We start from the raw sequence: 13,530 nt of genomic DNA on the forward strand, positions 1-13,530 counted from the left end.
ACCCCGCCCACCCTCCCCCTCCCCCTGTCCCTGTCCCTCTTCCTCTCCTTCTCCCTCTCCCTCTCTTACCCTGCCTCGCCCCTTAGGCCCCGCCCCTCCGCCCAGCCTCGCCCACCCGACCCCGCCCCCCTCCCCAGCCTCGCCCACCCGACCCCGCCCCCTCCATCCAGTCTCACCTACGGACCCGCTTCTACCAGCCTCTCCCAAGCTCCTGACACCTCCAGCCTCCTAAGCACCCCCTCCCACGCCCCCTGTCCGCGCACTTCGCAGACCGGAGCCCCTCTCTCACCCCCAGCCTAGGAGCTTCAAGCTCCTCAGGCCGAGGGACGTCGACCCTGGCCTTCAGCCCCGCCCATTCCGGCTGCCTGCAGACTTTGCCTGACTTATACCTCTTCTCCACCCCCACTCCCGGTCTCTTTAGACTCCCACTGCTACGAGCTGTACTCGCTGGAACTGGTCAGGGAGGTTTACAGGACGAAGGCGTTCAGAGGTGTTGGGAGAGACGGAGGACCGCCCACAGGCACTTCCTAGGGCACTTCCGAACCGTCTCTCGGGCATCAGGACCCACGAAGGACCTGGAGTCTACGGTTGCCTAGAAACGGCCGCCAGCCTACCTGCCTCCCTCCCTGCTCTAACTTGCCGCCCCTGACTTCCCCGAGAGTATTTCCGGTTCCGGCTGTGGGCCGGAGAAGATATGGCGGCGTCTGCGTCGGCGGCTGCAGGGGAGGAGGACTGGTAACTTTGGGGGCATGGGCTTTGGCTGGCCGCCTGGATCCGGTCCGGGGGACTCGTAGTGGCCGCGCACGATCCGCACGGCGGGCTTGTGGGGCGGAGCGAGGGAAAAGGGACGACAGAGACGCTGACATGTCTTCCTAAGAGAGCTTCTGTACTGGGGAACAGAACAGGAGGGTGGAGGGGCACTGATCTGATGGGAGAGAAGGCCGGATCTGCGCCGGTCAGCCCAGCTCGGGCTGCGCCTTATCTGACTCGATCCCTTCTTCTCCGGCCTCACTCCGCCCATTGTCCTGAAGTGGATTTGCTCAGGGTCCCGGAGGATGTCTGCTTATCAGCTCCCGCCACCTCCTTTTTTACCTCCCGGAACCGATGTCCTCCAGCCCCCGACCCCCTTTCCCCTTGGATCAGCCTATTTCCGCCGAGGCTTTTCTCAGCCGTACCCCTCCCCGACCGCACTGAGGACCATTGTCTAAATAAACTTTACACCTCACAAAAAGCTCTCCTAGTTCTTCTCTGAAGCATTCTCAACAAGAGACCAAAACCGGGAAGGACTCTGGGATTGCAAATAGGATAAATGTGGGTTCACTCCACATTTTATTAGCGTGTGATGCTAACCAGGCCACCTCACGGTTCTGTGAGTCAGTGTCCTCCGAGGTTAAAAAAAAAGTGGGTGTGGCATCTACCTCAGAATAGTTGAGAGGATCATGGTAGATTTGTAACATAAAAGCTTCCTTTTTGTAACTAAGATGTGGGTCGGTGAGGGGACTAGATGACGCCTGAAGACGTAAATCAATTTGCTATAAAGGTACGTAGTTTTGACTAGGAATCCAGGTTATCTGACTCTGAAGAATCTCACCGTTTTTAGTACTAGGACATTATACAATCCCCTGAAATCCCCCCCCCTTTTTTTTTTGTCACCACTTTACCATCATCCCATTCCATACCTAACATCCAGGCCCAAGTCACAAGTAGGGTGGGTAAAGTATGGAAGGGCCTCTTAATGGACGTTACACCTTAGTATTTTATTGGTTCAGGGAACCCAGCCAGTGTCTTCCTTTTTGAGATCCTCTAGGCTCATGGTTTTCACCTTGTTTGGGCGGAACTTTTAAGATTCTGAGGAGACATTTCGAGCCATGGAGGGGGCAGTAGTGATTGCACAGCTGGCTTGTGGTGCTCTGAGATTCCCACACTTACGTCAACCAAAACTACTCCACAGTTACCTATTTTATATTTGGAGGTGTCTAAGACTTAAAAAGAAAATTTGAGAACCAGTAATATATGAGTCATGCTAGAGCAGCGCTGTTCTTGATGAAGAGGGAACAATACCTATTAAGAAAGGAGACCGAACATGCGTCTTTACATGCATTACCTTGGGAGAGCTATGGACTCAAGCTTATCACTAATCTTCAATGTCATTACAGCAGCTGTTTCTATAATTAAACATGTATGTCCTCTCATTTGCATCAGGACCACCAGATCCTGACCTAACCAAGTTGATCGAGATCTGCCAGATAGCAAGGCTCATAAATACGCTGAATGCTACTATATCCTTTCTTCTTTCCTTTTAAGGGAGAAGATTATATACAAATAGGAGAAAAGAGAACATAGACTAGCTACCATGGCCAAGATATTATTAGGTACTTTACATAAACAACCCTTTATCCTCACAATAATCCTGGAGAGTAGGTGGTATTATCTATATATGGTAGACAGTGTGACTCAAACTTAACAGAGATACTTACTCAGATCATGTAGCTGCTGATTGCTGCCTATTACTCCAAAGCTGATGGCTCTTCTATTACATCATGGCCTTTATACCACCTAGATCTCTTTTTCTGTTCTCGTTGGTATCTCCTTTGAGTAGGCTTAGGGCAAGTGATATTGGCAGTATGTGTAGACACTGGCATCCGCGTGAACAGTGGTGGAGGGAAAGCCAGGAGTAGTATTGGTAACCTAGATGTGAATCAGTGGACATCTTATTTCTCGTTCATAGAGCTGGCCCACGAGCAGCACGATGGAACTTAAACAGGGAGTCCGGAAACCTGGCTCCGGTTCTAGTTCTGCCTCTGTTAAACTTTGATATTTGAGCTAGTCTTTTCTCCTTCCCAGGAATCCATTTCCTCAACCGTAGACAGAAATGGTCCCTTAAACTCTGATTCCCATGCTTCCCACCTGGCCACTTGACAACTTCAGAAAACCTATTTCCTCCATTTTTATGGGGGTTAGCAAGAGCACGCACTCAGGCCGATTGCCAGTTTCCTATAAAGCCAGCCTTCATGAGCTCTAGCAGGCTTTAACAGGGAGAGCTGTAATGGTGAGTCAATCTCCCCCCTGTCTCTCTAGGGTACTGCCTTCTGAAGTCGAGGTGTTAGAGTCTATCTATCTGGATGAACTACAGGTGGTTAAAGGAAACGGCAGGTACGTATTCGACTAGACGTGGGCAGGAGTCCTCTTAGTGATGAGAGGATTCCATGCAGAATCCTCTGAGCTTTGATTCAGAGAAAATGTTCTCATGGAGACCGAGACAACTCGTTTAATCGCCCCCAAAAGAAAGCGTCCAGTGCTCACTTCCTGCACCTGCTTTACTGTCTCACTCCCATCTTCCCCAGTCCTCAAACTCCTGCCCAGTCACTTCCCCACCCCCAACTTCTACCTGCAGATCCTCACCGTGGGAGATCTACATCACCTTGCACCCTGCCACCGCGGAAGACCAGGATTCACAGTATGTGTGCTTCACTCTGGTGCTTCGGGTCCCGGCACAGGTGAGGCCCCGGCTTTACGGCAGCAAAGCGAGGAAGGGGAGAAGCCCTGGGGTGGGTGCTTTAGCAGTAACCTTATCTCCTCCCACTAGTACCCCAATGAGGTGCCACAGATCTCTATCCGTAACCCCCGAGGACTCTCAGATGAACAGATCCAAAAGTAAGTTGGGCTGGACAGAGCAGGGAAAATGGGATACAGCTCAGTCTGGTGAGGGGAGGGTGCAGGCCTAATGCGTGCTTTGCCCTTTTCCAGGATTTCACAGGCACTGAGCCAGGTGGCCAACGCTGGGCTGGGTACTGCCATGCTCTATGAACTCATCGAGGTAAGAGGTGTGCTAGCCCAGGAAGCTGCGAGAGCTGTTTCTCTCAAGGGAGGTAGTGGGCCCAGAATCTTACGTACATATGGGGTCATTCATTGTTAGTCCTTGTTGAGGTGAGGCCTAAAGTCAGAAAGAGAAGAATTTCTTCTGTTTCTAAGAATTCCCCCCAAAAGACAGTTCTGTAGCTTCCCCAAGTGGCCTATGCCTATGATTTTGCCTCTTTTACTTGGATTTTTCTTGATTCCATTTCAGTGCATTCTCTTGGCACTGGCATCTGAAAGTAGCCAGAGATAGGGACCTTGCTTAGAGGGTTTCACCAGGAATGAACATTTGAAGGCTAGCCTGCCTTTGGAGTGGACTAAAAAGTCCTGGTTCTTCTACTCAAGAGTTTCTACCCTAAGGAAGTTAACAACCCACAGGGACCGCCCCGAGCTACAAGTTCACATACACAGATAACTTCGGTTGCTTGGGATTAAAAGCGCACAATTTAGTACAGTCTTGTTTTCCTCAGCTTTAAGTTTTGAAGAAGAATGTTCAGAAAAGAATGAAGGTGGGCGGTCTGGAGTCAGAGTGGGCTTAGACCACTGCAGTGCTCCTGAGGCCGGCCTCCACAATGCAGCGTGGAACTCTGTGGAATTCCAGAGTATGAGCTATTTAGACAGCCACGCCCAGGAGTTCATAGCCCAATGGGACGCCTTTGAATTCTCTGTCTGTTGGAGCTGTCCATGCCTTGGCTTTTTCTGAAAGCTGGCTCTAAGAAGTTTTTTGGGGGGAAGTGATCATCAGAGGGGGTGAACCATAGAAGGCATCCCAGAAGATAGGAGTGTCACCAGAACATCCTATTCTGTCCAGGTCTGTTATTTTCATTCCTGAGATGTATTAAAGGTTATCGAATGAATTGGGAGATCAGTGGAGGTGAATTTTGCAGCTGGGTAGATAGGGAAGGAGGGGCAGGGCCATAGGGCAGGGCCGTGGGGGATTGATTCCAGGCCCACCGAGCCTCGACCAGATGGGAAGGCGTGAACACTACCACACTAACTTGGTGGGAGACGGTCCCGCAGTCCGTCCTGGGAATAAGTGACAAGCTTTGTGCACACAGTTCTTGCCCCTGCCTCCCTGTCTGAACAGTGTCTTCTCTCCTCCCAGAAGGGGAAGGAAATCCTCACAGACAACAACATCCCTCATGGCCAGTGCGTCATCTGCCTCTATGGTTTCCAGGTGGGGCTCACTCTCAGGACCTGGGGTCAGCTCAGGACGGGCAAGGGAGGGTTCGTGAGAGCTCTGAGGCCCTGCCCTATGCCTGTTCTCCCTTCAGGAGAAGGAGGCCTTTACCAAAACACCATGTTACCACTATTTCCACTGCCACTGCCTCGCCCGGTACATCCAGCACATGGAGCGTGAGCTACAGGTTCAAGGCCAGGAGCAGGAGCACGAGCGGCAGCATGCTGAGGCCAAGCAGGTCAGCGCACCAGCCCTTGCGCTCACCCGACCCCCCAAAATCACACCCTTTCCTATCGCTCTGTTCCAGTGCCTCATCACCTTTTAGGGATCATGGATGTCTGAGGTTAGCGAAAGCTCACCTCTGTCTAGAGGAAAAGGGCATTCAGATATCCACATGTACCCACTGCATGCAGTTTCAGAGTTCCCAGAGCTCTGCCTAGGGAGATAGCCCCCACCCTGTCCTGCTTCACTGCTGAACAGAATGCCAGTGCCCTTCGTGCTTGCCTCTTGTGGGTTAGGCTGGTTGATGGGTTGGGCAGCTGGCAAGCACTGTGCGCTTCAAAGCAGGGCTGTGATTTCTCCTCTATTTTTAGAAGGCAGTCGGTGTGCAGTGTCCGGTGTGCAGGGAGCCCCTCGTGTATGATCTTGCTTCATTGAAAGCAGCCCCTGAGCCCCAACAGCCCATGGTAAGGGGACTCCCTTCTCATCTGAGCCAGGAATAGTGGCATTCTCCAAGGAGGGAGGGATGGTATCTTGTCGGCCTTGAATGGGATCTCTGGAACTGGGCTGCTCCTGCATGGGACCTTTCTGCAGAGCTGCAGCCCCCTGCCCCAGGCTAAGGATCTGGGAGCCCAGATATGAGGGACAAACCCAGGAACCTCGTGCAGATCTCCTGAGGTGGTCCTGAAAGAGCAGGGTTCGAGTCTGCCTTCCACTGCTTACTTTTCCCCCTGTCGTCCTACTCCCTTCCCTGCAGGAGCTGTACCAGCCCAGCGCAGAGAGCTTGCGCCAACAAGAAGAGCGCAAGCGGCTCTACCAGAGGCAGCAAGAGCGGGGGGGCATCATTGACCTTGAGGCTGAGCGGAACCGGTACTTCATCAGCCTCCAGCAGGTGAGGGCAGGCTTTCTCACTCCTCCCTAACTGCCGCCTACCTTCCCACCAGGGCCCCTCTGCCCTGCTGGTCCCAGGGTGAGCTTTGTTCTGCCCTTGAGGTTATAGGCTGGTGGGGAAAGCCCCGGTAGTGAGCGAGGGGCCTGTGGTTCCCTGCTTTGGGGAACTGCATCTCCCTCACCATGTATGCTCGCTTCTTTCTAGCCTCCCACCCCTGTGGAGCCCGAGTCAGCGGTAGAGGCCTCCAGAGGATCCCATCCACCCAGCACCCTTGCCACAGAACTGTCCACCTCAGCAACTGCCCAACCCAACCCGGCAGCCCCTCTGCCTGTGGCCTCCCAGTACACGTGTGAGAAGATTCCAGGGGCTGGGCCAAATCAGCAAAGGTTGGGTGAAACCCAGAAAGCTATGCTAGATCCCCCCCGGGCCAGTCGAGGCCCCTGGAAACAGCCCGAACGGAGGCACCTAAAGGGAGGGGAGTGCCATGCCCACAAAGGTGCCAGTGACACCCAGGAACTGCCACCTCCCGAGGGGCCCCTCAAGGAGCCCATGGACCTAAAGCTAGAACCCTGTAGCCAAGGTCTTGAAGGTCCTCCCCAAGAGAAGGGCCCTGGCAACTGGCAGGGTCCCCCACCCCGCAGGACTCGGGACTGTGCTCGCTGGGAGCGTTCCAAGGGTCGGACGCCGGGTTCTTCCTACCCCCGCCTGCCTCGGGGTCGGGGAGCCTATCGTCCTGGCACTCGAAGGGAGCCCCTGAGCCTGGAATCTGAGGATGGTTCCTAGCAGTACTGTGGGGGGCAGGGATGGGGGGGCAGGGGGACAATAAAGAGACTTGGCCTTGTTTGGCTCTCTTTGCTTAGTAGTGCCTAGCCCGTACAGCATGGCTCTTCCTGAATTTCTAGCAAGACTGGAGTGTGGCAGGATAGCCCCGGCTTTGCTCTGAAGTCCCATTTTTCCCAAGAGCTCAGGGCCTGAATAAGAATGGCTCTGACATCTCAGCGAGTGTGGTAGGGTTCAGGAAAACTGGTAGAGGCCGCATTTAAGCAAAATATGTGGGAACATAACATGCACACACCCTCTTTGTATATATCCACATTTTTTAAAAAATTGAATGCGTCTAGATGGAAGATTACACTTCCCTGATTACCGTAGTGTCTCTTCCAACTTGGCCTTAGCTTCTGTCCCCAGCACTTGCCTCTGTGGATGCCTAAGGGCCCCTGCTTTTTACTTAAGTACCCATCCAGGGAGGTCAGAGACCAGAGTGCTGTGGCAGGTGTTTATTGCTCCCGAGGGGGAGAACTGAGCGCAGCCTGCGCGTCATGTCCTCAGAGACTCAGCATTGTGAATCGCCCCTGCAGGGTCATTCTTATACAGCATGAAGTAGCCCTGTACCTGGGCTGGACTGATGTGAGTCGTAACCTGAAGGACACGTCCTGCAAAGGCCTCAGCCAAGGAAGGTGCTTGCCCTGGATAGAACCTCTGGAACATCTGGGTCAGCTGCCAGTGTGAGCAGTAGCCCACATACTCCTTCATGTCTACTCGTCCGGGGCGTATCAGGGCAGGGTCCAGCCTAAGAGGACAAGGCAGCAAAGGCAGAGTCGTATACACAACTACCACTGGGACCCCCCTTCCCCCAGAACTGACGGTTCAGGTGCTGAGAGGGTGCAGTCTTGCCTCACAGCCTCAGGGGGCCTCACCCCTTCTTACCTGTCAACATGGTTGGTGGTCATGAACACGATGCGGGCCTCTGTGGACGCCACGCCATCCAAGGCATTGAGCAGTCCACTGAAGGTGAGGCGACCTAGACCTTGGTACTTGACTGGGTCTAGAAAAAGGCAGAGATAAAGCAGCGTGGCTGGTCATGACTTTGCTTAAACCCTCTACTCCCACCACATTCCCTGACGTATCAGTGCCTCTCGTGGACTCCTGCTGCCAACCCCAGGTATCCTCGGTCAGCCCTCTGGATTTCCATTTTCTTCCACTGCTCCTCACTTACTCCTATATGCTTAACCTTCCCCTTCCCTCAAAACTCCCCTCACTCACTCTCTGCAGCTAGGTCTCGGCTAAGAAAGGCTGCGTCCACGTCCTCCAGGAGCACCAGGCTCTGCTGCGGGGCCACACTCAGCAGGTGGTTGAGCCGGTCATCGGAGAGGCTGGAGTCCGTGAGGCTCAGCAGGCAGATGCTGTGCTCCAGTTCCCCCGCCAGGGCTGTGCTGTGGGGGATGGGAGGACAGGAGGTGGGCAACCTGGGGATCTGTTCTCAGGCCCAAATGCTTGTCCTCGATGTCCTGGGTGGGTCTCAGAGACCTAACCCTTCTATCACCCGAACTCTTCTCATATCCCACATTTATCCTGGTCCCCAGTCCCCACGTTCAAGTCCCTTTCCAACCCACAGCCCATTTTTTTTTTTTTTCCAGTTTACGGATTACAAGGAAATGTGACCATACTCACATAAAACTGCTTTTTCCACAACCAGGGGGCCCATAAAGCAGGTAGCCACGTCTGTAGGGAATGCCTAGGAAACAGCCAAGAGGATCATCAAGACCTAAGATGAATTCCTGTACTCTACCCCAGATGTCCACATTCATTCCCAACCCTGCCCCCTGGTGGCCTGATGACCTTGGTGTGAGAAGAAATCACCCCCATGACAACTGTTCTTTACTCTTGATCTCTGAGAAGTAGACTAGAGCTTTATACTCGCCCTGTCTGGTCACAGAGACCAGCCTGTTTCCCCAGCTCTGACATCGCATCAAAAACACCCCAGCCAAGACCCCAGCTGCTGCTCACCTCTGTCAGTGTACCACTTGGGATTATCAATGAATTCCCGGACATCTCTGACAATTCGGTTGGCCAGACCCTGTTCTAGAACCACAGAATTCAGTGGCCGCCGCCGGCGTGGATAACCAAAAGGACGCCACTCGGAGCCCATGGCTGTGTACATCACCGTCTTCCCTTCCTCCTGCTGCAAGGCCAGCTCTCGAGCTGGGAGGGAGAAGATGAGACGAAGCCAGTAATTCCTCTTTGCCATGCAATTAGACCAAGCTGTACCAAAAGAGCTTCCCTCTTGGTCCCCTGGGCTCAGATCCAAGCTTCCCTTGCTCCAATGTCAAATGCCCCCATCCCTGCAACCCCCACAACAAAGCCAGCCTGTGCCATCACACACCTTCCTCCAGGATGTTGAAGAAGACCTTTCGGTCAGTGCCCAGAGCTGTGAAGGTGACGGATTCCCAAGGGGTCCCTGTCTGCAGGTCTATCATCTGCATCTCTCGGCTTCGTTCCACTCGGATCCATTTCCCCTGATACCTGCATAAAAGTGGTCCAGGCGGGGTCAATGAATGAATGGGTCAAATCCAGCTCCCCTCATTCTCCTCCTCTACTCTTGGAGCCCTCCCTGGTTCCCAAACTTACCAGATAAAGTGGTTTCCAGGGCTGGGGACAAATTCAAACTTGGTGGAGATGCGCCCACTCTCATGCTGAAGGTATGAAGTCTCAACACTGAGGTGCTGAGTACGGGTACTATGCTGGGTGAGCCAGCTAAGCAACCAGGCGTAGCTTCGGTCTCGAGCAGGGACTTCCAGCGTGATCATGTAATGACGCCGGAATGCCACCAGGCCCAGCTGAGCGCCCTTCCGGGCCAGGGCCAGGGCTGTGCCCACACCCACAAGCCCAAAGCCAGCCCCAAAGTAGGGATTGTCCTTCAGGGCGAGAATAAAGTCTGAGAGGGGCATCTTAAGAGGGAAACACTGAACTTACAGGCTCTGAGGCATTTTCAAAACCTGGGGGTGGTGGTAGTGGAAATGAGACAAAACACAAGATTAGTTTAGAAACCAGACTCCACAATCCATCCTCACCCTTGTCCCCCCCTCCCCCAAAACCACTGCAGAAGCAGGGTGCAGGAAGGATAGGTCAGTGCTGTGTGTTTCAATATTCTCTGTGGGGTGGAGGGAGGGGCTAGAAGGCAAGAGCCGACACTTCAGACCCCTCTTTCCATTTTGCCCTTCATTATCCTGTTCGTATCTCATTTTCTGCCAGAGGACTACGTCTGAAGATTGTTTAAACATGAGAGAGCAATGTAGCCAGTGTCTTATCAGGATGATGGAAATAATTTTTGTGGTCCCTGGGACTAGCTGAGATAGAAAGGAGCCCACTGGCCAGAATTAACAGGGAATGAAGAAGCTATTTTCTTCCACTGACCTGTCAGTAATCTCATGCCTTATCACCATGATTAATGACCTTGAAATACCCTGTCCTTTACATGTTCAATTGTTAATGTCCTGTTTAGCCCTTTATTACCTCCCAACTAAACTGCCTCCTTAAAATTAATTTTCGTTCTTGAAATGTCATCTTAATGCTTCACCAAATTGCTAGGCAAGGACCCAGAACTTTCTTCCTAAATCTGCTTCAATCATATTACTCTCCCTACTGCGACACCTCCCATGGCTGGCTCTCAACATATCCCTGAATTAGGTAAAAATTCCTCTGCCCGGTACTCAACACCCTCCACAACACGGAGCCCACTTATCTTTCTTGGCTTAGCGCCTAAAACTCCCTGTTGTACAAATATGCAAACCAGTTTGTTCTTGCTCAAGCAGGTGTCTTTACTCGGAACGCCCATTCTAATTGATTCCTTTCCTCTCTCCAATAGAAGACCTGTCCATCTGCTGCTTCCTCCATGAAGCCTTTCCCCGAATTCCCCCCAATAAAACGTGACCGAGTCTAATTCTAGAGATCCCGAGGGACAGGAGGCTACGTCGTTTCTACACCTTCCTGGCCTCTGCCACTTTGCGTGGGGCGCAGGGGGCACGCGTGGCGGTGAACTGACAGCTGAGACCACCGCCGAGGCTCAGAGTAGAACCCAGAATGCCAAAATATCTATGCATGGAAGGCCTCAGACAGAGCCCCTCCCCCTCCCGGCCCTTGTCGGACGCCCAGAAGCCCCCTCCCGAACCCCCTCAACACCCCAGCTCGCGCCTCCGGCGGCGTGGTTTAGAGTAACCCGTCACTCCGCCCCCTTACCGCCATGACTCTCTGGCCCTCCCTCTCGATGGTTTCAGCCCCGCGCACTTGAGAGAAACGCCGCTCGGCCCCGCCCCCGCGTACCTTCACCTACTTCCCGCCACACCCACCCAGCGGACCGTGCCACTCTGCCCCACAACTCTCGATGGTACTCCTTGGGCTTCTCTGTTGGAGGAAGGGGTAAGGGGAGACGCCAGAGAAAACCATAGAGTACCCCCGCCAGCCGACAAGGGGAAGAGAGAGCGGCCTCCATCAGACCTAGAGGCGGCTGGGCCGGAGGCGGTCGCACAAAGGGAGTCCCGGGAGGCCGCTCCAGCAGCTGGCGGACCATAGAGACGCGGCTCCCGCCCGCCCTGGGCCGGGAGGTGAGTGAGCGGCTGCCGGGCGGGAAGTAGGAGGGGGTACGTGTGGAGCGGGCCGGAGGCAAAAGTTTCTCGAGCCCCAGGATGAGGGTGGGCCTGGGCGGCGGGACCCCTCGGGAGGAGGTGCTGAACGGAGCACGCCGACGATCGGGGCCCCGGCGCATCACAGCAGCAGTCCCAGTGCCCCAGCCGCGTCACTGCTCTGGACCCCGCCCGACTATCCGCTGCCTCGCCTCCGGACAGTAATCATGACGATGCTCCATCCCAAGCTTTGCAGGTTACAAAACGGCCTTGCCATTTGCTGGCTCTTGTGATTCTCGCTCCCGCCCAACGATGTGGACGCTGTCATCACCTCCACTTTACAGATAGGAAAGCTGAGGCCCTGGGAAGCGAGGTGACTGTATCTGTCTGAGGCCACGCGGTGAGTCAGAGCCCAAAGGCAGGTGGAAACCCGGGTGCCTCGGGTCTCATTCTTTCCGCAGGCCCTCTCTCCACCTTAATTTGTCCTTTCTCTTCCTCAATGCCTCTGCCCTCAATGCCTCTTGTGACTACCTGTCTGCCACCTTACCCGCCTTCCAGCGGCTGAAGGTTCAGGTTCTCCATCTAGAAGGATAGTCCTCCTTGGCTCCCCGCAGAGTGGTGTCTTATCCAGTAAGTGGAAGCTGTGGTTTCCAGAGAACCCTCTGACCGTGGAAGTGCACTTCCCAGCTACCTTCTGAATTCCCTGAGCCGAGGTTTTGAGTTGCAGAATTTTCACCAGCAACCAGATTTCCTGGCCCTAACCCCTCACTCGAGGGGCATGACTCAGTTTCATTCTTATACATTACTGTATACGTTACTAATACATTCTTATGCATTACTAATTATTCTTAAACATTACTATCATTCTTATATATTATTAATTATTCAGCTTCAGGTAACTTGGGCCCTGTATAACTGGATATGCAGTTTAGTTGCCATTCATTTCTTGGTTGTGTTCTAGTGTTTTCAGTAGGAGGCCGTAGTTAATGAGTTTGATATTTCTCCAGGTGGGTTCCATCATACTTAAAGAGGCACTGGTTTGTTATCCTTGTAGAAATCTAACTCTCCTTTGATGGATCTCCGTGTCTACAGTTCTTCACTAGAATCTCATCTGTCTGATTTGCATAGATTGTTGTGGTTTGTGTTCAGTGAAGTGATAATGTCAGTCAATTGTACTCAGAAAGCTCCAAATCTAGGGAGGGAGACTGATAGGTCACAACGCTGCAGTGTGACAGATTCCGACAGAGCTAGGTACAAGGTGCCAGTGGGACCCCAGAGAGAGTAACTTCTATGAACGGTGTCAAGAAGCCTTCATAGCCAAAGTGACATTGTGCAGATTCTTAGAAGACAGGCATTGGTTAGCCAGATGAGAGAGATGGAGAAAGGGAAAAGGCCCATCACATGGAGAGGGAAAGGCACGTGAGAAATGAGGATGTGGTGAGCTTGGGGAGTGGCAGCTCATTGATATGGCTGGGTCAGAGGTCTGTTAAGGGGCCAGGTGGAAGATGAGTCTGGAGAGGTCAGCCAGGCCAGATCCTGAAGGAAGGGCCTTAGACCCATAGTAAGGAATAGTGAGATCATAGTATGTTAAGAGGGGAAGGGACCTCTGAGATCCCTTGGCCCCAGTTTTGTTGCAGATAAGAAAACTGAGGCCCAGATTGCTTAATGATTTCACCAAGGTCACTTAGTTCCAAGAGACATAACCTTCAGTTTTTAATATATTGGCCAATCTTGTTGGCTCTCTCCTAATGCTGATTCCTATTAGCATCTGTCTAGTTTTTGTTCTGAACATTGTTGTAAAAAGAAAACTTCTAGGTTAGCTAGGTGTGGCATGTTACCATGGAAGGAAATGCCTAAGTGGGCAGACACTGGGCCATGCCTCGGCACCAATGGGGAAGAAGGTGAGATTTCTAACTGATTTGTTTGGATTCTCTTCCATAGGCTTATCAGCACATAAGGAGACCACAGAACACCAGTCAGTGGTG

At 53.0% G+C, this 13,530-nt stretch overlaps 2 protein-coding genes across 4 annotated transcripts; one reads left to right on the forward strand and one right to left on the reverse strand.

Annotated features, from left to right (window-relative positions):
• Positions 1-653: 653 nt before the first annotated feature.
• Positions 654-7,021, forward strand: RNF25 (ring finger protein 25). Of its 2 annotated transcripts, XM_080799003.1 has the most exons (10): positions 654-735; positions 3,079-3,153; positions 3,395-3,497; positions 3,587-3,654; positions 3,748-3,817; positions 4,961-5,032; positions 5,130-5,273; positions 5,629-5,721; positions 6,012-6,146; positions 6,351-7,021. In XM_080799003.1, the coding sequence occupies exons 1-10, from the start codon at positions 695-697 to the stop codon at positions 6,927-6,929; spliced, it is 1,380 nt and encodes a 459-aa protein (XP_080655129.1). In that variant the 5' UTR covers positions 654-694; the 3' UTR covers positions 6,930-7,021. The 2 variants fall into 2 exon arrangements, with proteins under 2 accessions (XP_080655129.1, XP_080655130.1); XM_080799004.1 differs by lacking the exon at positions 4,961-5,032 and having other exon boundaries at positions 685-735; positions 6,351-6,997.
• A 206-nt stretch (positions 7,022-7,227) lies between these two features.
• Positions 7,228-11,261, reverse strand: BCS1L (BCS1 homolog, ubiquinol-cytochrome c reductase complex chaperone). 2 transcript variants are annotated; one of them, XM_080798440.1, is made up of 8 exons: positions 11,163-11,261; positions 9,555-9,922; positions 9,310-9,449; positions 8,934-9,128; positions 8,598-8,661; positions 8,190-8,359; positions 7,854-7,971; positions 7,228-7,716 (listed from the first exon to the last, which is right to left on the reverse strand). In XM_080798440.1, exons 2-8 carry the CDS (start codon positions 9,872-9,874, stop codon positions 7,464-7,466), a joined length of 1,260 nt encoding a protein of 419 aa, XP_080654566.1. In that variant the 5' UTR covers positions 9,875-9,922; positions 11,163-11,261; the 3' UTR covers positions 7,228-7,463. The 2 variants fall into 2 exon arrangements, with proteins under 2 accessions (XP_080654566.1, XP_080654567.1); XM_080798441.1 differs by lacking the exon at positions 11,163-11,261 and having other exon boundaries at positions 9,555-10,555.
• Positions 11,262-13,530: the final 2,269 nt, after the last annotated feature.

Source organism: Martes martes (assembly GCF_963455335.1).
Source record: "Martes martes genome assembly, chromosome: 3".
Lineage (NCBI taxonomy): Eukaryota > Metazoa > Chordata > Mammalia > Carnivora > Mustelidae > Martes > Martes martes.